This window comes from Pseudophryne corroboree, chromosome 12 (genome assembly GCF_028390025.1).
Source record: "Pseudophryne corroboree isolate aPseCor3 chromosome 12, aPseCor3.hap2, whole genome shotgun sequence".
NCBI lineage: Eukaryota > Metazoa > Chordata > Amphibia > Anura > Myobatrachidae > Pseudophryne > Pseudophryne corroboree.
In genome coordinates this window covers 22,439,964-22,465,319 of record NC_086455.1, presented here as the reverse complement: position 1 = coordinate 22,465,319, position 25,356 = coordinate 22,439,964, and the positions used below count along the sequence as shown (strand labels likewise).

General features: G+C 44.5%; 1 protein-coding gene across 2 annotated transcripts in view; it reads left to right on the top strand.

Annotated features, from left to right (window-relative positions):
* The window catches only part of LOC134980387 (T-lymphocyte surface antigen Ly-9-like), a 73,431-nt gene extending 48,223 nt beyond the window's left edge, over positions 1-25,208 (top strand). For both annotated transcript variants that reach the window (XM_063947190.1, XM_063947189.1), the window contains exons 4-6: positions 1,434-1,532; positions 4,860-4,933; positions 22,968-25,208. In XM_063947190.1, the coding sequence (XP_063803260.1) occupies positions 1,434-1,532; positions 4,860-4,933; positions 22,968-23,093 (299 nt within the window). In that variant the 3' untranslated portion in view covers positions 23,094-25,208. The remainder of the gene's footprint in view (positions 1-1,433; positions 1,533-4,859; positions 4,934-22,967) is intronic.
* The last annotated feature ends 148 nt before the right edge of the window (positions 25,209-25,356 follow it).

Genomic DNA, 25,356 nt, shown 5'->3' with positions numbered 1-25,356 from the left:
TGGGCCACCTTGGGGGTCCATGTGATCTGTCCCTGAGCCATGGAATTGGCCTACTTACTTGTTGCAAAAGTGGACCTAATGCACTGTATACATTTGCAATAACACCTGATCCACTGGATTACTCCCACCTCCAAAGCTTTAACACTAATTTATCATATATTTGGACTTCATTGTAGATCAGGTAGAGTCAGACTGCAGCCTAATTTAGTAACACTGGCCATAAGAGGTGCCCAACAGATAAGGTTTCAAAATGTGTGATGTTTCTCCAAAAACAAAAAATTCCAGATTGGATGGAATACTTACTTGAGCCATCTGCCACTTCCTTGTTGTAATACCAATGTATGTCCTTGCGGCAGGTACAGTAGCTCTGTAGCTGGTAAGAAGAAGCAAGAAGGAGTTTGGTTCTGGATTTGAACAGACACCATGTTGCTCTGTGGCTTGACCCGTGTTACTGAAAAAAAGGAATCTCTTTGGCGCAATAGAACTGGAAAAAGAAAAGAAACAAAATATAGTGGTTCATGATTTCATGCCTTTATAAAGGTTAGAGGTACAATACTCACCTATTATGGTGGAGAAATGCGTGTGGATTCACATATGGCTTATTCTGTGTTTTTTCCCCCATACAAAATGATTGACATGCGTTTCACAGGCGTCCTAACAGCCCCTCTGGAAAAGTTTAAGGGGCATATTTTACCAAGTTATCTTGCAGGAAATCCCCCCCAAAACATCCATACGTGGCAACATCTGTTGATGATAAATTGTATATGCTCCCAATACAGAGGTGGGGCCATCAACGAGAGTTATGCACAGGGTCTGTATAAGAACTTCTGTTTCTATCAGTGCCGTAGCTAACGGTACTTGGGCTTCTGCACAGAATCATAGCCAAGGGCCCTCTCACACCTCACTCCCTGAATAGCAGCTATGACATACACTCAAACACCACACTTCACTCACTGGCTGCAGTCACCAGCACAGCCTCTTTAGTAGGTACTGGGGACCTTCTAGTCATATATCCTTGTGATAGTGCTGCTGAGCTACTGTATCTCACATGGGGGTCTATTCATGAAGCAGTGAAAAGTGTGGAGAAGTGAGCCAGTGGAGAAGTTGCCCATGGCAACCAATCAGCATTGAAGTAACATTTATGATTTGCATACTATACAATTGTACGGAGCAGCTGATTGGTTGCCATGGGCAACTTCTCCAGAGGCTAACTTCTCCAAACTTTTCACTGCTTCATGAATAGACCCCCATAGTGCTCATGAATCAGAAAGCCCCCTATACAATATCTGCCGCATGTGGGCATATGTGGTCCCCTAGCTGGATATTGGGGCCACTCTTTATGCTAAAATGTAATAAACAAATATTTTTTTTACAGATTTATAACAGTGTATTGTACAATATATATTTTATTTTGTTTACTTTCTGCATTACAGATAATCAGCGCAGTTATTATGCAACATTCGCCTTATGTCTAATATTACCATTGATACTTATTGGATGGTTTTTATTTAAAAAGAAAAAAAGAAAGAAAGGTAAATATTACAATTGACGTGATCAGTAAAAAATAAATTATGATAGATGATTAAATGTCAGCAAAGTATTTAGGCCCAGATTTATCAAGCCTTGGAGAGTGATAAATAGCACGGTGATAAAGGACCAACCAATCGGCTCCTAACTGTAATTTGTCAAACACAACCTGTAACATGGAAGTTAGGAGCTGATTGGTTGGTACTTTATCACCGTGCAATTTATCACTCTCCAAGGATTGATAAATCTGGGCCTTACTCTTTAGTGTCTGTGCCACACATTATACAGTATAAAATATATAGTGTATACTGTAACAGGGCTGCAGCTTCTAAACGCTTGTGTAAAGGCTTGTGCCCTCCTCATCTATTTGGAAGGGTTTCATGATGGTATCTGGACTATAGATCTACACCAGGGGTGGCCAACCAGTCAGAGACAAAGAGCCAACAAATCTTGTTAGGTACGTCAAAGAGCCGACATCAAGCCGAAGGTGCACGTGCAAAAATAGGGTGTGACCTTGTGCCTGCTAGGCCACACCCCTGGTATAAAATACAATGAAAATGCCAGATCCACATAAAATAAATTTTAAAGCAAGAATCAACATAAAATACATTGAAAAAGACACTTCCACATAAAATAATGTAAAAATCCAGATCCACATAAAATATATTGAAAAAGCCATATTCACATAATACACTTCAGCTCCCCCATGTGTCACTCCAGCCAGCTCCCCCATGTGTCACTCCAGCCAGCTCCCCCATGTGTCACACCAGCCAGCTCCCCTATGTGTCACTCCAGCCAGCTCTCCCATGTGTCACTCCAGCCAGCTCCCCTATGTGTCAATGTGTAACTCTAGCCTGCACCCTCCTGTGTCACTCCAGCCAGCTCCCCATTGTGTCTCTCCTGCCAGGATTCTCCTTTGTCACTCCAGCCAGCTCCCCATTGTGTCACTCCTGCCAGCTCCCCCATGTGTCACACCAGCCAGCTCCCCCATGTGTCACTCCAGCCAGCTCCCCCATGTGTCACTCCAGCCAGCTCCCCCATGTGGCAATGTGTCACTCCAGCCAGCACCCTCCTGTGTCACTCCAGCCAGCTCCCCATTGTGTCACTCCAGCCAGCACCCTCCTGTATCACTCCAGTCATCTCCCCCATTATGTCTCTCCTACCAGGATCCTTCTGTGTCACTCCAGCCAGCTCCCCCTTGTGTCACTCCAGCATTGGCGTCACAACGTGGGTGCGGGGGGTGCGGTCCGCACCCGGGTGTTACCCTCTGAGGGGTGACACCAAAGTGCCGGCTCCTGCTCAGTGACAGGAGCTGGATGCTGCAACCCGGCTCCTGTCACAGTGCAGAAGCCAGCACTGCAGATTCAGCAGTCTCCGGGTGAAGGCCGTATCCCCCGACCCACAATGTGCCGAAAACAGGGGTCGGGATGCGAAGCCACGCCCCTTCCGCGAAGCCACGCCCACTTTTCACCCGCGACCGCACCGGGTGTTATAAAAGTAAGTGACGCCTCTGACTCCAGCCCACCCTCATATGTCACTACAGCCCAGTATCTGGCTCCCCAGTTTTCAGTCGCTGTAGTGCTGCTGTGTGTCTGGCTGGAGTGCACCGGTTTCCAGGATCTGTTGTGGTCAGGTGACTTTGAGTGTCGGGAGCCACATTTGAATAAAGAAAGAGCCGCATGCGGCTCAAGAGCCACAGGTTGGCCACGGCTGATCTACACTAAAGAGGTCTACAGTCAATCGGTGTACCACTAATGGTAGACATGCACTAGGTCAGCAGGGGCAAAAGGTTGACATGACCACGGTCAACACACATTTGGTAGACATAAAAAAAAAAATTCGTTTTTTTTTTTTCAACTTTTTCATACTTTACCATCCACATGGACTACGATTGGGAATAGTAACCTTGCCCGAAGCGGCGAGGGTACGCAGTACAGTAATGGGGCTTGTTTGAGGCAGAAAAGTGACAAAACACCCCCAAAAAAATAAAAAAAATTGTGTCTACCTTTTTTGTGTCGACAATTTCCATGTCAACTTTTTGACCATGTCAACCTAATGCAAGGTTACCGTTAGTGACTGTAGACCTTTTTAGTGTAGATCTAATAAACCACACCCTTGATGATTACCCTCTTTTTCTAGCATTTTTGCCTGACAAAGTCGTTATCACTGATTCTCCCAATATGAGAAGAAGTAACAATGGAGAAGTCCCTGATTCATTCTGCAGTACCTCTCTTTGCTCTGCATTTCTGGGGATGGCAGCTAAACTTACTGTATCAATACTGTATATGGAACATCCAGGCTTATACTGTATTTAGGTGGTCATTCCGAGTTGTTCGCTCGCTAGCAGTTTTTAGCAGCCGTGCAAACGCTATGCCGCCGCCCACTGGGAGTGTATTTTAGCTTAGCAGAAGTGCGAACGAAAGGATGGCAGAGCGACTACAACGTTTTTGTTGTGCAGTTTTAGAGTAGCTCAAAACCTACTCAGCGCTTGCGATCACTTCAGACTGTTCAGTTCCTGTTTTGACGTCACAAACACGCACTGCGTTCGCCCAGCCACGCCTGCGTTTTTCCTGGCACACCTGCGTTTTTTGATCACTCCCTGAAAACGGTCAGTTGCCACCCAGAAACCCCCACTTCATGTCAACCACTCTGCAGCCAGCAGTGCGACTGAAAAGCTTCGCGAGACCCTGTGTGAAACTACATCGGTCATTGTAATAGTACGTTGCGCGTGCGCATTGCGCCGCATACGCAGAATTGCCATTTTTTGGCCTCATTGCTGCACAGCGAACGAATGCAGCTAGCAAACAACTCGATGACCACCTTAGTGCATACGGTCTACCAGCCCTGTCCTCTGCCCCCTGCAGTTCTTATTTGCAACTTGTAAAAGTTCTGGAATTCTTCCTATTTTAAAACAAATCTCCATTGTGATTTGTTTATATAATTATTTCAAGAATACACTTTGTTTTGTGTACCTTCCACAGTGCCACCGTCTGTTTTACATCTAGAAAATTGCTCTTATGGAAGGCAATCACGAGATCGCCTGTCAGGATCCCAGCGGTCACAATGCCGACGCCGGAGTCCCAACAGGCGGTGAAATCCCACTGCTGGAATACCGGCACCACAGGCTTTTCTCCTTCTGTTGGTGTCCACGACACCCATAGAGGGAGAATAGATCCTGTGGCGATCGCTGCGAGCCTGCAAGGGGCTTTCTAGCGCTTGCCCCACAGCCGCCATACTGGTTGCCAGGATCCCGGCCGTCAGTAAAACATAAGTATTCCATTCTTATAGTGTTAAAAAATATATATATATGAATGCATTTTTGTCTTCATCAGAGCCAATCAGAGACCCCCCGGAAGAAATTCATTATGCTGATCTCATGTTGGGGTCACAGAATCTCTGCGGTCAGGTGAGAGAATGTCTGTGTGCCTCTGGTACCCCAGAGCAGTCCATCTGGTACCTTGGGAGATGTTTAGTCCTGAGCGTCTATGTTGCTGTAAAGAAAATAATCTGTTTTACTTGCATATTAAAATGAAAATGTCATTTTAGGTGGAACTCCTAACTTACACCTCGTCCCCAAGTATTACTTATAGTCCAATGTTCAGGGTCACTCACAGCAATCTATGGACTAGCCTGACTATAATTACAAACACCTGACTCCAGAGTGCAGGTTACTATCATTGCTCTAGAGCAGGCATTCCCAACCACGGTCCTCGAGGCACACCAACAGTGCAGGTTTCAGTGATATCCAGGCTGCAGCACAGATGGTTAAATCAAAATAACTGAACTACTAATTAAGTCACCTGTGCTGAAGGGATCGGTATGAAATACCTCCAATCAAAATCCCGACGTTCAAAATCCCGACACCAATTGACCGATGGTCAAACTCCCGACAAGGTCAAAATCCCGACATGGACAAAATACCGACATTTAAAATACCGACAAGGTCAAAATACCGACATGTAAAATGTCGACAGGTCAAAATACCGACACACGTTTTCTTGTTGTTTTGTGTGTGTATGTCGACATAAGTCAACATGGACACCATATAAAGTGTACCGCTACGCTCGCCATGCTTCGGGCACGGTGCCTCGCTATGCTCGGCACACTGTTATATTCCCCCTCCAGGTCCACTGGGATGGTAAGGTATGAACAAGTCGGTTTCAATAAAAAAACTCATGAAAAACTCATGTCGGTATTTTGACCTGTCGGCATTTTACATGTCGGTATTCTGACCTTGTCGGTATTTTAAATGTCGGTATGTTGTCCATGTCGGGATTTTGACCTTGTCGGGATTTTGACCATCGGTCAATTGGTGTCGGGATTTTGAACGTCGGGATTTTGATTGGAGGTAAACTGACTGCATCCCTTTCAGAGTGGCTCAAGACTTACTCCTAGCTTGCGATGACTGCATCCCGTGCTGAAGCCTGGATATCACTAAAACCTGCACTGTTAGTGTGCCTTGAGGACCGTGGTTGGGAATGCCTGCTCTAGAGACTCTCTGTTACTTAAAGACAACTACACTAAGTGCTATAACCTACACACGTCTTCACAGAGTACCTGCCACCTACATAGAATTATACAGAGTACATATTACCTACACACACCTGCACAGAGTACCTGCCACCTACATAGAATTATACAGAGTACATATTACCTACACACACCTGCACAGAGTACCTGCCACCTACATAGAATTACACAGAGTACATATTACCTACACACGTCTGTACAGAGTACCTGCCACCTACATAGAATTACACAGAGTACAGATTACCTACACACACCTGCACAGAGTACCTGCCACCTACATAGAATTACACAGAGTACAGATTACCTACACACACCTGCACAGAGTACCTGCCACCTACATGGAATTACATAGAGTACATATTACCTACACACGTCTGTACAGAGTACCTGCCACCTACATAGAATTACATAGAGTACATATCCCCTACACACGTCTGCACAGAGTACCTGCCACCTACATAGAATTACACAGAGTACATATTACCTACACACACCTGCACAGAGTACCTGCCACCTACATAGAATTACACAGAGTACAGATTACCTACACACACCTGCACAGAGTACCTGCCACCTACATAGAATTACACAGAGTACATATACCATACACACACCTGCACAGAGTACCTGCCACCTACATAGAATTACACAGAGTACATATTACCTACACACACCTGCACAGAGTACCTGTCACCTATATAGAATTACACAGAGTACATATTACCTACACACACCTGCACAGAGTACCTGCCACCTACATAGAATTACACAGAGTACATATTACCTACACACGTCTGTACAGAGTACCTGCCACCTACATAGAATAACACAGAGTACATATTACCTACACACACCTGCACAGAGTACCTGCCACCTATATAGAATTACACAGAGTACATATTACCTACACACACCTGCACAGAGTACCTGCCACCTATATAGAATTACACAGAGTACATATTACCTACACACACCTGCACAGAGTACCTGTCACCTATATAGAATTACACAGAGTACATATTACCTACACACACCTGCACAGAGTACCTGCCACCTACATAGAATTACACAGAGTACAGATTACCTACACACACCTGCACAGAGTACCTGTCACCTATATAGAATTACACAGAGTACATATACCATACACACACCTGCACAGAGTACCTGCCACCTACATAGAATAACACAGAGTACATATACCATACACACACCTGCACAGAGTACCTGCCACCTACATAGAATAACACAGAGTACATATTACCTACACACACCTGCACAGAGTACCTGCCACCTACATAGAATTACACAGAGTACATATTACCTACACACACCTGCACAGAGTACCTGCCACCTACATAGAATTACACAGAGTACATATTACCTACACACACCTGTACAGAGTACCTGCCACCTACATAGAATAACACAGAGTACATATTACCTACACACACCTGTACAGAGTACCTGTCACCTATATAGAATTACACAGAGTACATATTACCTACACACACCTGCACAGAGTACCTGTCACCTATATAGAATTACACAGAGTACATATTACCTACACACACCTGCACAGAGTACCTGCCACCTACATAGAATTACACAGAGTACAGATTACCTACACACACCTGCACAGAGTACCTGCCACCTACATAGAATAACACAGAGTACATATTACCTACACACACCTGCACAGAGTACCTGCCACCTACATAGAATTACACAGAGTACAGATTACCTACACACACCTGCACAGAGTACCTGCCACCTACATAGAATAACACAGAGTACATATTACCTACACACACCTGCACAGAGTACCTGCCACCTACATAGAATTACACAGAGTACATATTACCTACACACACCTGCACAGAGTACCTGCCACCTACATAGAATTATACAGAGTACATATTACCTACACACACCTGCACAGAGTACCTGCCACCTACATAGAATTATACAGAGTACATATTACCTACACACACCTGCACAGAGTACCTGCCACCTACATAGAATTACACAGAGTACATATTACCTACACACGTCTGTACAGAGTACCTGCCACCTACATAGAATAACACAGAGTACATATTACCTACACACACCTGCACAGAGTACCTGCCACCTACATAGAATAACACAGAGTACATATTACCTACACACACCTGCACAGAGTACCTGCCACCTACATAGAATTACACAGAGTACATATTACCTACACACACCTGCACAGAGTACCTGCCACCTACATAGAATTACACAGAGTACATATTACCTACACACACCTGTACAGAGTACCTGTCACCTATATAGAATAACACAGAGTACATATTACCTACACACACCTGCACAGAGTACCTGCCACCTACATAGAATTACACAGAGTACATATTACCTACACACGTCTGCACAGAGTACCTGCCACCTACATAGAATTACACAGAGTACATATTACCTACACACACCTGCACAGAGTACCTGCCACCTACATAGAATTATACAGAGTACATATTACCTACACACACCTGCACAGAGTACCTGCCACCTACATAGAATAACACAGAGTACAGATTACCTACACACACCTGCACAGAGTACCTGCCACCTATATAGAATAACACAGAGTACATATTACCTACACACACCTGCACAGAGTACCTGCCACCTACATAGAATTACACAGAGTACATATTACCTACACACACCTGCACAGAGTACCTGCCACCTACATAGAATAACACAGAGTACATATTACCTACACACACCTGCACAGAGTACCTGCCACCTACATAGAATAACACAGAGTACAGATTACCTACACACACCTGCACAGAGTACCTGCCACCTATATAGAATAACACAGAGTACATATTACCTACACACACCTGCACAGAGTACCTGCCACCTACATAGAATTACACAGAGTACATATTACCTACACACACCTGTACAGAGTACCTGTCACCTATATAGAATAACACAGAGTACATATTACCTACACACACCTGCACAGAGTACCTGCCACCTACATAGAATTACACAGAGTACATATTACCTACACACACCTGCACAGAGTACCTGCCACCTACATAGAATTATACAGAGTACATATTACCTACACACACCTGCACAGAGTACCTGCCACCTACATAGAATTATACAGAGTACATATTACCTACACACGTCTGCACAGAGTACCTGCCACCTACATAGAATTACACAGAGTACATATTACCTACACACACCTGCACAGAGTACCTGCCACCTACATAGAATTACACAGAGTACATATTACCTACACACACCTGCACAGAGTACCTGCCACCTACATAGAATTACACAGAGTACATATTACCTACACACACCTGTACAGAGTACCTGCCACCTACATAGAATTACACAGAGTACATATTACCTACACACACCTGTACAGAGTACCTGTCACCTATATAGAATAACACAGAGTACATATTACCTACACACACCTGCACAGAGTACCTGCCACCTACATAGAATTACACAGAGTACATATTACCTACACACGTCTGCACAGAGTACCTGCCACCTACATAGAATTACACAGAGTACATATTACCTACACACACCTGTACAGAGTACCTGTCACCTATATAGAATAACACAGAGTACATATTACCTACACACACCTGCACAGAGTACCTGCCACCTACATAGAATTACACAGAGTACATATTACCTACACACACCTGCACAGAGTACCTGTCACCTATATAGAATAACACAGAGTACAGATTACCTACACACACCTGCACAGAGTACCTGCCACCTACATAGAATTACACAGAGTACATATTACCTACACACGTCTGTACAGAGTACCTGTCACCTATATAGAATTATACAGAGTACATATTACCTACACACGTCTGCACAGAGTACCTGTCACCTATATAGAATTATACAGAGTACATATTACCTACACACACCTGCACAGAGTACCTGTCACCTACATAGAATTACACAGAGTACATATTACCTACACACACCTGCACAGAGTACCTGCCACCTACATAGAATTACACAGAGTACATATTACCTACACACACCTGCACAGAGTACCTGTCACCTATATAGAATTACACAGAGTACATATACCATACACACACCTGCACAGAGTACCTGCCACCTACATAGAATTACATAGAGTACATATTACCTACACACACCTGCACAGAGTACCTGTCACCTACATAGAATTACACAGAGTACATATTACCTACACACACCTGCACAGAGTACCTGCCACCTACATAGAATTACACAGAGTACATATTACCTACACACACCTGCACAGAGTACCTGCCACCTACATAGAATTACACAGAGTACATATTACCTACACACACCTGCACAGAGTACCTGTCACCTATATAGAATTACACAGAGTACATATACCATACACACACCTGCACAGAGTACCTGCCACCTACATAGAATTACATAGAGTACATATTACCTACACACACCTGCACAGAGTACCTGTCACCTACATAGAATTACACAGAGTACAGATTACCTACACACACCTGCACAGAGTACCTGTCACCTATATAGAATTATACAGAGTACATATTACCTACACACACCTGCACAGAGTACCTGCCACCTACATAGAATTACACAGAGTACATATTACCTACACACACCTGCACAGAGTACCTGCCACCTACATAGAATTACACAGAGTACATATTACCTACACACACCTGCACAGAGTACCTGTCACCTACATAGAATTACACAGAGTACATATTACCTACACACACCTGCACAGAGTACCTGCCACCTACATAGAATTACACAGAGTACATATTACCTACACACACCTGCACAGAGTACCTGCCACCTACATAGAATTACACAGAGTACATATTACCTACACACACCTGCACAGAGTACCTGTCACCTATATAGAATTATACAGAGTACATATTACCTACACACACCTGCACAGAGTACCTGTCACCTACATAGAATAACACAGAGTACATATACCATACACACACCTGCACAGAGTACCTGCCACCTACATAGAATTACACAGAGTACATATTACCTACACACACCTGCACAGAGTACCTGCCACCTACATAGAATTACACAGAGTACATATTACCTACACACACCTGCACAGAGTACCTGTCACCTATATAGAATTACACAGAGTACATATTACCTACACACACCTGCACAGAGTACCTGCCACCTACATAGAATTACACAGAGTACATATTACCTACACACACCTGCACAGAGTACCTGTCACCTATATAGAATTACACAGAGTACAGATTACCTACACACACCTGCACAGAGTACCTGTCACCTACATGGAATTACACAGAGTACATATTACCTACACACACCTGCACAGAGTACCTGCCACCTACATAGAATAACACAGAGTACATATTACCTACACACACCTGTACAGAGTACCTGTCACCTATATAGAATTACACAGAGTACATATTACCTACACACACCTGCACAGAGTACCTGTCACCTATATAGAATTACACAGAGTACATATTACCTACACACACCTGCACAGAGTACCTGCCACCTACATAGAATTACACAGAGTACAGATTACCTACACACACCTGCACAGAGTACCTGCCACCTACATAGAATAACACAGAGTACATATTACCTACACACACCTGCACAGAGTACCTGCCACCTACATAGAATTACACAGAGTACATATTACCTACACACACCTGCACAGAGTACCTGCCACCTACATAGAATTACACAGAGTACATATTACCTACACACACCTGTACAGAGTACCTGCCACCTACATAGAATTACACAGAGTACATATTACCTACACACACCTGTACAGAGTACCTGTCACCTATATAGAATAACACAGAGTACATATTACCTACACACACCTGCACAGAGTACCTGCCACCTACATAGAATTACACAGAGTACATATTACCTACACACGTCTGCACAGAGTACCTGCCACCTACATAGAATTACACAGAGTACATATTACCTACACACACCTGTACAGAGTACCTGTCACCTATATAGAATAACACAGAGTACATATTACCTACACACACCTGCACAGAGTACCTGCCACCTACATAGAATTACACAGAGTACATATTACCTACACACACCTGCACAGAGTACCTGTCACCTATATAGAATAACACAGAGTACAGATTACCTACACACACCTGCACAGAGTACCTGCCACCTACATAGAATTACACAGAGTACATATTACCTACACACGTCTGTACAGAGTACCTGTCACCTATATAGAATTATACAGAGTACATATTACCTACACACGTCTGCACAGAGTACCTGTCACCTATATAGAATTATACAGAGTACATATTACCTACACACACCTGCACAGAGTACCTGTCACCTACATAGAATTACACAGAGTACATATTACCTACACACACCTGCACAGAGTACCTGCCACCTACATAGAATTACACAGAGTACATATTACCTACACACACCTGCACAGAGTACCTGTCACCTATATAGAATTACACAGAGTACATATACCATACACACACCTGCACAGAGTACCTGCCACCTACATAGAATTACATAGAGTACATATTACCTACACACACCTGCACAGAGTACCTGTCACCTACATAGAATTACACAGAGTACATATTACCTACACACACCTGCACAGAGTACCTGCCACCTACATAGAATTACACAGAGTACATATTACCTACACACACCTGCACAGAGTACCTGCCACCTACATAGAATTACACAGAGTACATATTACCTACACACACCTGCACAGAGTACCTGTCACCTATATAGAATTACACAGAGTACATATACCATACACACACCTGCACAGAGTACCTGCCACCTACATAGAATTACATAGAGTACATATTACCTACACACACCTGCACAGAGTACCTGTCACCTACATAGAATTACACAGAGTACAGATTACCTACACACACCTGCACAGAGTACCTGTCACCTATATAGAATTATACAGAGTACATATTACCTACACACACCTGCACAGAGTACCTGCCACCTACATAGAATTACACAGAGTACATATTACCTACACACACCTGCACAGAGTACCTGCCACCTACATAGAATTACACAGAGTACATATTACCTACACACACCTGCACAGAGTACCTGCCACCTACATAGAATTACACAGAGTACATATTACCTACACACACCTGCACAGAGTACCTGTCACCTATATAGAATTATACAGAGTACATATTACCTACACACACCTGCACAGAGTACCTGCCACCTACATAGAATTACACAGAGTACATATTACCTACACACACCTGCACAGAGTACCTGCCACCTACATAGAATTACACAGAGTACATATTACCTACACACACCTGCACAGAGTACCTGCCACCTACATAGAATTACACAGAGTACATATTACCTACACACACCTGCACAGAGTACCTGTCACCTATATAGAATTATACAGAGTACATATTACCTACACACACCTGCACAGAGTACCTGTCACCTACATAGAATAACACAGAGTACATATACCATACACACACCTGCACAGAGTACCTGCCACCTACATAGAATTACACAGAGTACATATTACCTACACACACCTGCACAGAGTACCTGCCACCTACATAGAATTACACAGAGTACATATTACCTACACACACCTGCACAGAGTACCTGCCACCTACATAGAATTACACAGAGTACATATTACCTACACACACCTGCACAGAGTACCTGCCACCTACATAGAATTACACAGAGTACATATTACCTACACACACCTGTACAGAGTACCTGTCACCTATATAGAATTACACAGAGTACATATTACCTACACACACCTGCACAGAGTACCTGTCACCTATATAGAATTACACAGAGTACATATTACCTACACACACCTGCACAGAGTACCTGCCACCTACATGGAATTACATAGAGTACATATTACCTACACACGTCTGTACAGAGTACCTGCCACCTACATAGAATTACATAGAGTACATATCCCCTACACACGTCTGCACAGAGTACCTGCCACCTACATAGAATTACACAGAGTACATATTACCTACACACACCTGCACAGAGTACCTGCCACCTACATAGAATTACACAGAGTACAGATTACCTACACACACCTGCACAGAGTACCTGTCACCTATATAGAATTACACAGAGTACATATTACCTACACACACCTGCACAGAGTACCTGTCACCTATATAGAATTACACAGAGTACATATACCATACACACACCTGCACAGAGTACCTGCCACCTACATGGAATTACATAGAGTACATATTACCTACACACACCTGCACAGAGTACCTGCCACCTATATAGAATAACACAGAGTACATATTACCTACACACACCTGCACAGAGTACCTGTCACCTATATAGAATAACACAGAGTACATATTACCTACACACACCTGCACAGAGTACCTGTCACCTATATAGAATTACACAGAGTACATATTACCTACACACACCTGCACAGAGTACCTGCCACCTATATAGAATTACACAGAGTACATATTACCTACACACACCTGCACAGAGTACCTGCCACCTACATAGAATTACACAGAGTACATATTACCTACACACACCTGCACAGAGTACCTGTCACCTATATAGAATTACACAGAGTACATATACCATACACACACCTGCACAGAGTACCTGTCACCTATATAGAATTACACAGAGTACATATTACCTACACACACCTGCACAGAGTACCTGCCACCTACATAGAATTACACAGAGTACATATTACCTACACACACCTGCACAGAGTACCTGTCACCTATATAGAATTACACAGAGTACATATACCATACACACACCTGCACAGAGTACCTGTCACCTATATAGAATTACACAGAGTACATATTACCTACACACACCTGCACAGAGTACCTGCCACCTATATAGAATTACACAGAGTACAGATTACCTACACACACCTGCACAGAGTACCTGTCACCTATATAGAATTACACAGAGTACATATTACCTACACACACCTGCACAGAGTACCTGCCACCTACATAGAATTACACAGAGTACATATTACCTACACACACCTGCACAGAGTACCTGTCACCTATATAGAATTACACAGAGTACATATTACCTACACACACCTGCACAGAGTACCTGCCACCTACATAGAATTACACAGAGTACATATTACCTACACACACCTGCACAGAGTACCTGCCACCTACATAGAATTACACAGAGTACAGATTACCTACACACACCTGCACAGAGTACCTGTCACCTATATAGAATTACACAGAGTACATATTACCTACACACACCTGCACAGAGTACCTGTCACCTATATAGAATTACACAGAGTACATATTACCTACACACACCTGCACAGAGTACCTGTCACCTATATAGAATTACACAGAGTACATATTACCTACACACACCTGCACAGAGTACCTGTCACCTATATAGAATTACACAGAGTACATATTACCTACACACACCTGCACAGAGTACCTGCCACCTACATAGAATTACACAGAGTACATATTACCTACACACACCTGCACAGAGTACCTGCCACCTACATAGAATTACACAGAGTACATATTACCTACACACACCTGCACAGAGTACCTGCCACCTACATAGAATTACACAGAGTACAGATTACCTACACACACCTGCACAGAGTACCTGTCACCTATATAGAATTACACAGAGTACATATTACCTACACACACCTGCACAGAGTACCTGTCACCTATATAGAATTACACAGAGTACATATTACCTACACACACCTGCACAGAGTACCTGTCACCTATATAGAATTACACAGAGTACATATTACCTACATACACCTGCACAGAGTACCTGTCACCTATATAGAATTACACAGAGTACATATTACCTACACACACCTGCACAGAGTACCTGCCACCTACATAGAATTACACAGAGTACATATTACCTACACACACCTGCACAGAGTACCTGCCACCTACATAGAATTACACAGAGTACATATTACCTACACACACCTGTACAGAGTACCTGTCACCTATATAGAATTACACAGAGTACATATTACCTACACACACCTGCACAGAGTACCTGCCACCTACATAGAATAACACAGAGTACATATTACCTACACACACCTGCACAGAGTACCTGTCACCTATATAGAATTACACAGAGTACATATTACCTACACACACCTGCACAGAGTACCTGTCACCTATATAGAATTACACAGAGTACATATTACCTACACACACCTGCACAGAGTACCTGTCACCTACATAGAATTACACAGAGTACATATTACCTACACACACCTGCACAGAGTACCTGCCACCTACATAGAATTACACAGAGTACATATTACCTACACACACCTGCACAGAGTACCTGTCACCTACATAGAATTACACAGAGTACATATTACCTACACACACCTGTACAGAGTACCTGTCACCTATATAGAATTACACAGAGTACATATTACCTACACACACCTGCACAGAGTACCTGTCACCTATATAGAATTACACAGAGTACATATTACCTACACACACCTGCACAGAGTACCTGTCACCTACATAGAATTACATAGAGTACATATTACCTACACACACCTGCACAGAGTACCTGTCACCTACATAGAATTACACAGAGTACATATTACCTACACACACCTGCACAGAGTACCTGTCACCTACATAGAATTACATAGAGTACATATTACCTACACACACCTGCACAGAGTACCTGTCACCTACATAGAATTACACAGAGTACATATTACCTACACACACCTGCACAGAGTACCTGCCACCTACATAGAATTACACAGAGTACATATTACCTACACACACCTGCACAGAGTACCTGCCACCTACATAGAATTACACAGAGTACATATTACCTACACACACCTGTACAGAGTACCTGTCACCTATATAGAATTACACAGAGTACATATACCATACACACGTCTGTACAGAGTACCTGCCACCTACATAGAACTGCACAGAGTACCTGTCACCTATTGTATATAGAACTGCACAGGATACCTGTCATCTATACACAACCGCACATTAAACAACAGACATATGAACAGACAGTATCAGAGACGTGTGACCACCCCCGGTGCTCAGTGTGGACCTGGAAAACACCTTAGCAGCTGCCAGCTTGTTGGCTGTGAATAAACATGACTCTTGGGTCACAGTGAATTGTGTGGGCTGAGACACCATTGATCAGACATCTACTTGTCAGTCCTCTAAGGACCAGCTACGTTACAGAGACATATCTCCAGACATCCCAATGAGCACAATAAGACACAAATAACCCCATCTCTCATACCCCCCCCCCCCCCCCTTACTGATGCTCCCTAGTGATCTGCCAGCTGTACCCAGCAGCCCACTTGTTGTTAAGGCACACCCTTTCCAAACTGGGACAGTGCTGACAAAGGACCCTATTCAGTTTACCTGCAGATTCGGGGGGTTGCTAAACACCACCCAGCGGCTGCGACCACAAACTAAAAATTTACATTGTGGTCGCAGCATTTGTGGATGACCCCTGTCTTCGCAGCTTGGCTGCGAAGGCAGGCACACCGCCACCATGTTTTTATTGGAACAACTGCGTGTGATGTCAAGCAGCTGCCTCAAAAATGATCTGGCGACCCCTGTGTTGGCCGGACCACTCCCCCGCAATGCTCCATTGCCGCACACACACACCCCCACCCCCAATGGGAGGGATGGATAGTGGAGTGTGCTTAATATTCAGCATTTTCCAGTGGGAGGACAGCTTGCTTGACTGCAGATATCTCCAGTTCCTGGAAATAGATTTCTTAGCTTTAAAAGGGTTAAAAAACTAGAAAAGTCCCACCTTCAGCAGATACTGAGGACATCTTTCAGGAGGTACTGGGGACTTGGGGATCAGAGTTCAGGAGCCAGAGCAATCCACCAACGAATATATAAAACTGCATACCAGGCGTGTGGATCTGGAGCAGGGACCAGCTGCTTGAAGGCTTATTTCTCCAGTTCTGGGCATAGTAGAGACAAGCTGCCAGTGTCCACCGAAAGGGGAGAGTCCCACATTTTAGAGAATACCCTCAGAACAACTCTAAGTAAGACAGAACCTGAGATATCTGGCTGGGAAGAGCAACTAATAGTCTTGGATGGGGACCACTGCTTTGAAGTCAAATATCTCCGCTTTCCCAGGTCCGATTTTCAAAAATCTGGTATCCCTGGAAAGAGGAGAACCTCAGCTATCATAGGACCCTTATACTCCTGGGGCCCTTGGGTAAGTGCCCATTTAGCCCATATGAAAAGATGGCCCTGGATAAATTGTCATTGTACATTGAAATGTTAAATGCATTTTGGTTATGTGTCAAGACTGAAGACTATCATAAAAAAAAAAAACAACAAACACTATATAGTGTAGAAAGTGGGGTGTGGTATGTTAGGTAGATTAGACTTAGGACGACAGTGTCTAGGTCCACCACTATTGGACGACAGTAAGTAGGTCGACAAGGTTTCTAGGTCGGCAGGGACTCTAGGTCGACATGAGAAAAGGTTGACATGAATTCTTTTACTTTTTTTTGTGTTGTTTTCTCCGTACAGTGACCAGGAACCCCAATTAGTGCACCGTGTCTCCTCGGCATGCTTCAGGCAGGTTACCGTTCCCAAATGTAGTCCACGTGGATCGTAAAGTATGAAAAAGTAAAAAAAAAAATGAAGAAAAAAAATTGTGAAAAACTCATGTCGACCTTTTGTCATGTTGACCTAGTATAGGTCGACCTAGAGTCCCTGTCGACCTAGAGTCCCTGTCGACCTACTTACTGTTGACCAATAGTGGTCGACCTAGACAGTGTCGACCTACTTACTGTCGACCTAAAGACCGGATCCCAGAAAGTGTTATAACAATTGCTAATTATATTTCTTATCACCACATAAATACATAATATGTTGTATATAATGCTGCGCTCAATCCTATGTTGCAGAGGGATTTCGGTTGGTATAGTAAAGTAATAACTTGGTCTATTCATTAAGCAGTGAAAAGAGTGGAGACGTGAGCCTGTGGAGAAGTTGCCCATGGAAACCAATCAGCTGCTCCATACAATTGTATAGTATGCAAATTATAAATGTTACTTCAGTGCTGATTGGTTGCCACTGGCTCACTTCTCCACACTTTTCACGGCTTTATGAATAGACCCCACAGTACCCCGTAGGTGTGTGTTAATGTGATACTGTTAGCATAACACAGATAATGTTTCAACTAATCAAAGTGTTTACTAACACACAAATGACAAAGGATATACGCTGTGGTCTGCGCAGTGTCTAGATACAACAGTTGCTGTTTGCACGTTACTGGAACAATGGGCCTAATTCAGACCTGATCGGCTGCTGTGCGAAAACGGAGGCGCATGCCAGACAGCCGACGCCCATCTCAGCCCTGCGATCGCCTCTGCCTGACTAACCCAGTGCACAGAAGCGTGATACAGACAAGCGGGACGCCGCAGTCTGCATTTCATTTAACCTTTAGCAGCTGGTTTACAGCTTACTACAAACCTAAAAACTTCCCCTTTTTGGGACCAGGATTCGTTTACCACCTGATCTTATTTGTATATTATTCTGCACAGGACACGGTGTATATCATTAGTTTATCAGCCTAAAGCATTGATAGCCCGTGTCACTTTAAGACAAATAGAGATATTAGTGGGGCAGATGTGCAGAACTAAGCCTGGAGAAGTAATAAAGAAGTGATAAGAGGAAGGTGATAACGCACCAGCCAATCAGCTCCTGTCATTTTTCAAAACCGTAATGATTGGCTGCGTTATCACCTTCCTCTAATTACTGCTTTATCTCTTCTCCAGGCTTAATACATCTGTTCCAGTACTCTGCATACAGCAGCTGTTATATCTAGACACTGCTTACACCACAGTATGCATACTTTGTCATTTGTGTATAAGTAACCGCCTTGATTAGTTGAAACATTGGGGGTCATTCTGACCCGATCGCACGCTGCAGTTTTTCGCAGCGTAGCGATGGGGTCAGAACTGCGCATGCGCCAGCACTGCAGTGCGCCAGCACCGCAGTGTGCCAGCGCATGGCCGCCCGTCACTGCGCTACAATCGCCTCTGCCTTATTGACAGGCAGAGGCGGTCAATGGGCGGGAGGGAGCAAAACGGAGGCTTTCAACGCCGTTTTGTGGGCGCGGTCCGGCCAACACAGGCGTGGCTGGACCGTGCGGGGAGTGGTCTGCGGCGGCTGCGTGACGTCACACGCAGCCGCTGCGGGCCGGGGAGCGATGAGTAGCTCCCGGCCAGCATGCTAAAGCTGCGCTGTTCGGGAGCTACTCTTGAAGTGCAAAGGCATCGCGACTCTGCGATGCCTTTGCACTTCTGCCGGGGGGGCGGCACTGACATGCGGGGCGGACTTGCCCTGTGCTGGGCGTCCCCCCTGCATGTCTAAGTTCATGATTGTAGCTGTGCTAAATTTAGCATAGCTACGATCATCTCGGAATGACCCCCATTATCTGTGTTATGTTTACAGGTAATGCGTTATCACATTCACACACACACCTACGGGGTACTATGGGGGTAATTCAGAGTTGATAGCAGCAGCAAATTTGTTAGCAGTTGGGCAAAACCATGGTGGTCATTCCGAGTTGATCGCTCGCTAGCAGTTTTTAGCAGCCATGCAAACGCATTGTCGCCGTCCACTGGGGAGTGTAATTTCGCTTTACAGAAGTGCGAACGCCTGTGCAGTAGAGCACCTGCAAAAACATTTTGTGTAAAACAAAACCAGCCCTGGACTTACTCTTCGTGTGCGTTGATTCTAGCTTTGGAGGGTTGGCTTTTGACATCACACACCCGCCCAGCATTTGCCCAGCCACGCCTGCGTTTTCCCTGGCACGCCTGCGTTTTCCCTGGCACGCCTGCGTTTTTCTAAGCACTCCCTGAAAACGGTCAATTGACACCCAGAAACGCCTCTTTCCTGACAATCTTCTTTCGGTCGCCAGTGCGAATGAAAACGTTGCTAGAACCTGTGCAAAACCACAAAAGCCTTAGTACCCGTACATCGCGCTTGCGCATTGTGGTGTATACGCATGCACAGAAATGACAATTTTTAGCCTGATCGCTGCGCTGCGAACAACAACAGCTAGCAATCAACTCGGAATGAACCCCCCATGTGCACTGCAGGGAGGGCAGATATGACAAGTGCAGAGAGAGTTAGATTTGGGTGGGTTATATTGTTTCTGTGCAGGGTAAATACTGGCTGCTTTATTTTTACACTGCAATTTAGATTTCAGTTTGAACACACCCCACCCAAATCCAACTCTCTCTGCACATGTTACATCTGCCACACCTGCAGTGCACATGGGGGGTCATTCCGAGTTGATCGCTCGCAAGCAACTTTTTGCAGTGCTGCGATCAGGTTAAAACTCTGCAACACTACGAATGCATATGTGCCGCAATGCGCAGGCGCATCGTACGTGTACAAAGAGAATCGTGCTGGGAGATGGATTTAATGAAAAATCCATTTGCACAGCCGATCGCAAGGTGATTGACAGAAAGAGGGCGTTTATGGATGTCAACTGAGAGTGTTTGGAAAAATGCAGGCGTGTCCAAGCGTTTGCGGGGCGGGTGTCTGACGTCAATTCCGGGACCAAAACGTCTAAAGTGATCGCAGCGGCTGAGTAAGTCCAGAGCTACTCAGAAACTGCATCAAAGTTTTTTGTGCCGTTGGCTGCAAAAGCGTTCGCACACTTGCAAAGCGAAAATACACTCCCCCGTGGGCGGCGACTATCTGATCGCAGCGCTGCAAAAAGTTTCTAGCGAGCGATCAACTCGGAATGACCCCCATGGTTTCGCCCAACTGCTAACAAATTTGCTGCTGCGATCAACTCTCAATTAGGCCCAATATTACTTTATTACTTCACTATACCAACTGACATCCCTCTGCCACACCGGACTGAGTGCATCATTATATACCAGATTTACTGATCATAGGCCGGTCACCTTAAAGTGCGGCAGCTTAACACTCAGGGCCTAATTCAGACCTGATCGCTCACTAGGGTGTTTTTGCAGTCCTGCGTTCGCATAGGCGCCGCCCATAGGGGAGGGTATTTTAGCTGTGCAAGTGTGCGAACGCATGTGTAGCAGAGCTGTACAAACAGATTTTGTACAGACATATTTTCATTTAGAAATAATGGATTTTTTGGACCAATTGGGTTTTATTTTGATTTCTATCTATATCGCGGACCTAACAAAGACAGGAATAAAATAAGTGGTCGTCATGTCTGTATAGTTGTGTATTTTATGGCACAGTGTTACTTTAGATATCACATTTGAGCTATGGTACGGTGATATAGGGGCTGGGATGTAATAAAGTCTGAGTTTGGCGGCCGTGCGGTATGCCGGCTGAACTCTGACTATTTTTAAAGGGGCAATCATTTACAACAGTGGTTCTCAAACTCGGTCCTCAGGACCCCAGGACCCCACACGGTTCACATTTCCATGTCCCCCAGCAGCTGCACTGTGTATCACCAGCTGTCACATTTTAAAAATCTACAGGTGACCTGCAAAACATGGACCGTGTGGGGTCCTGAGGACCGAGTTTGAGAACCTGTGATTTACAAGGAATGGTTTAGCCTTATACATGATTGCCTCTTTAAAAAAACACCTGGGCTGCCAAATTCGGAATACATTACATCCCGCCCAATGGAAGTCACTAAAAAGACAAATAATGGGTGTATAATAGATAATATATATGTGTATTTTGCAGGTTCCTGATTCTAGACATGCTGGAAGTCACTCCTCACAGAAAACAAGTGATGCAATCGTCTACAGTGTTCTGAGACACGGGCCAGAGATAAAAGGCACAGATGTACATAATACACAGCATGTATAGTATCACGCCACCTGCGTATGACGTTATTCACACAGAGTTTCCAATGCCCCCGCAGCATCACCACACTGGCTGCGGACGAGGAGAAACATACAGCAGCGTCTTCCTATGATACTGCTGCTCAGTGTGTGTGTTACGCTGGGAGTGCCACCAGTGCCGTGTAAGGGCAGCCCTGTGCCATGTGCCACACTGCCCACTGAGCACATAACGTCATGATATTGCACTGAGTGGGCGGAGCCACGAGCACTGGAAAGCACAGCACTTCTGTACAGGCTGCTGCGGGTGTGCCCGGTTCATCCAAAGCACGTTCCGGATGGCACTGCAGCAGCGATACTGCACTAATACTGACTGTGCACTAATTATACATTATACATATGTTACGCTACACTGCACAGGACTGTGGTGTATTCTCTACAGTGCATTGCTGTTATTAATCCGGTGCATTATCATGCATGCACTAGCAGTATTTACTATATATCTTTATAAAGGGGCCCAGACCATGCACTCTTTAATGGTTAGGCAAACTAATGTGACAGCTGGCCACACCCCATCTAGAGACTGGCCACACCCTTAAACATGGTTCCTTACCACTGCATTCCCCCGTTGGGCCCTTCACGCCCTTGTCCGACACTGCACAGAACCCTGTCTATAGCTATTTCACTGCCAGAAATCACCATAGTATATGAAGCAGCTTCTAGCATGCAGTCACTGCCAAAATATCTGTGCATTTGGTCAGGGTCCTACCCATGCCTATCCGGGGTTTTGAACTCCTGCCCATGGATGGACCTTATTTACTGAACTGAGGAATCCTGAGATCTGTTTGTTTACTGACCACGGGCAGCTGCCATTCTCTATATGACACCCAGCCTTCAGAGTACTTATGCATCCTCGCCTTCTCCCAGCTGTAACCGGCAGGACCAGCAAGCACTGCAGACAGCTTCTATACATGTATCATAAACCAGTGCACAATCCTATAAGCTATGACTCCAGACCTGCCTGCACCCACGGTGTATTGTCATTGGTTCCTCTAGGAGCTGCCTCCTATTGGGTGGTCGGTGTTTATATACAGTCACCTCCACCCCTTGGGTCCAGTGTTTCCTGGAGTGCAGATGCCATCGTGACAGTGGCGTGTAAAGTACAGCACGACATATACAGACGCAGTGTGTACGACATATACAGACGCAGTGTGTACGACATATACAGACACAGTGTGTATCGGACTGCAGCATATCACTGTATTATTCAGTTACACTGACATCACTGTAACACGCCAGTACCTCGCCTGGCTTCTCCACTATAAGGTGCAGGTGATCAGTTTACTTTTAGATCCGAGATAGTGGATAGCTTGTGAAATAAACAGTTACACTCACAATGTTACATAAGCGGGGGCTTCCCAACGTTGGTCTTCCAGGCACACTAACAGTACAAGTTTTAAGGATAGCCCAGTTGAGCACAGTTGACTTACAGTAGTTTGTACGTCCGTTATCTTGATTTGACCATCTGTGGTCAAGCATTTCTATCACTAAAACCTGGACTGGTAGTGTGCCTTGAAGACAGAGGTCGGGAAACTCTGGTTTAGTAGAGCTATACGTGCCTTTAAAATGGCTTCAGAAGGGGGTTGTAAGAGGGAAGGCCAATCAGAAGCCACAATGTCTATGGTCCAGGATTCTCATCTCTCTCTATCCATCGCTCCGCCAAAGAGCCATCAATTTCAGCCAGGATTGTGACATTAACCACAGAGGCCAGGAAGGAGACTGAGTTAGTAAACGGGACTACTGTTACAAAGCCTATTATTGTGGTACCATAAGCTATATGACATTTAATGCATGTCAAGGAGGTTCTTGATATTTATATACAGGCGTCACGGATGGAGAGCGGTTTTAAAAATCCCAGCTGCCTGGAACACTTTGCAAGACAATCATTACACTGCAATCACTAGCAGTGTGCACAGTGGTCACTGTTATTCCTCCATCCACAGAGATGCTGGAACGTGATACCATGTTAGTAACTGGCTTTAGTCAAGGGACAGTATTGGGATTCACAGGCCGCTTCAGATTATTGTGAAAAACTCCACCAATAAAGAAATCGTTTTGGAAATGAATGTGATATTTCTAATAAGTATGGTACTGTGCAAATGCAATTTTTTCAACTGTCTTTATTGAGTTACCATGTAATGTATAAGCCAATGATTGATGTGTATTGACTTAAGATTCATTTTCTACTTTACTTGTACAGTCCTGGGATGCTAGAACTCCGTTAATTCATG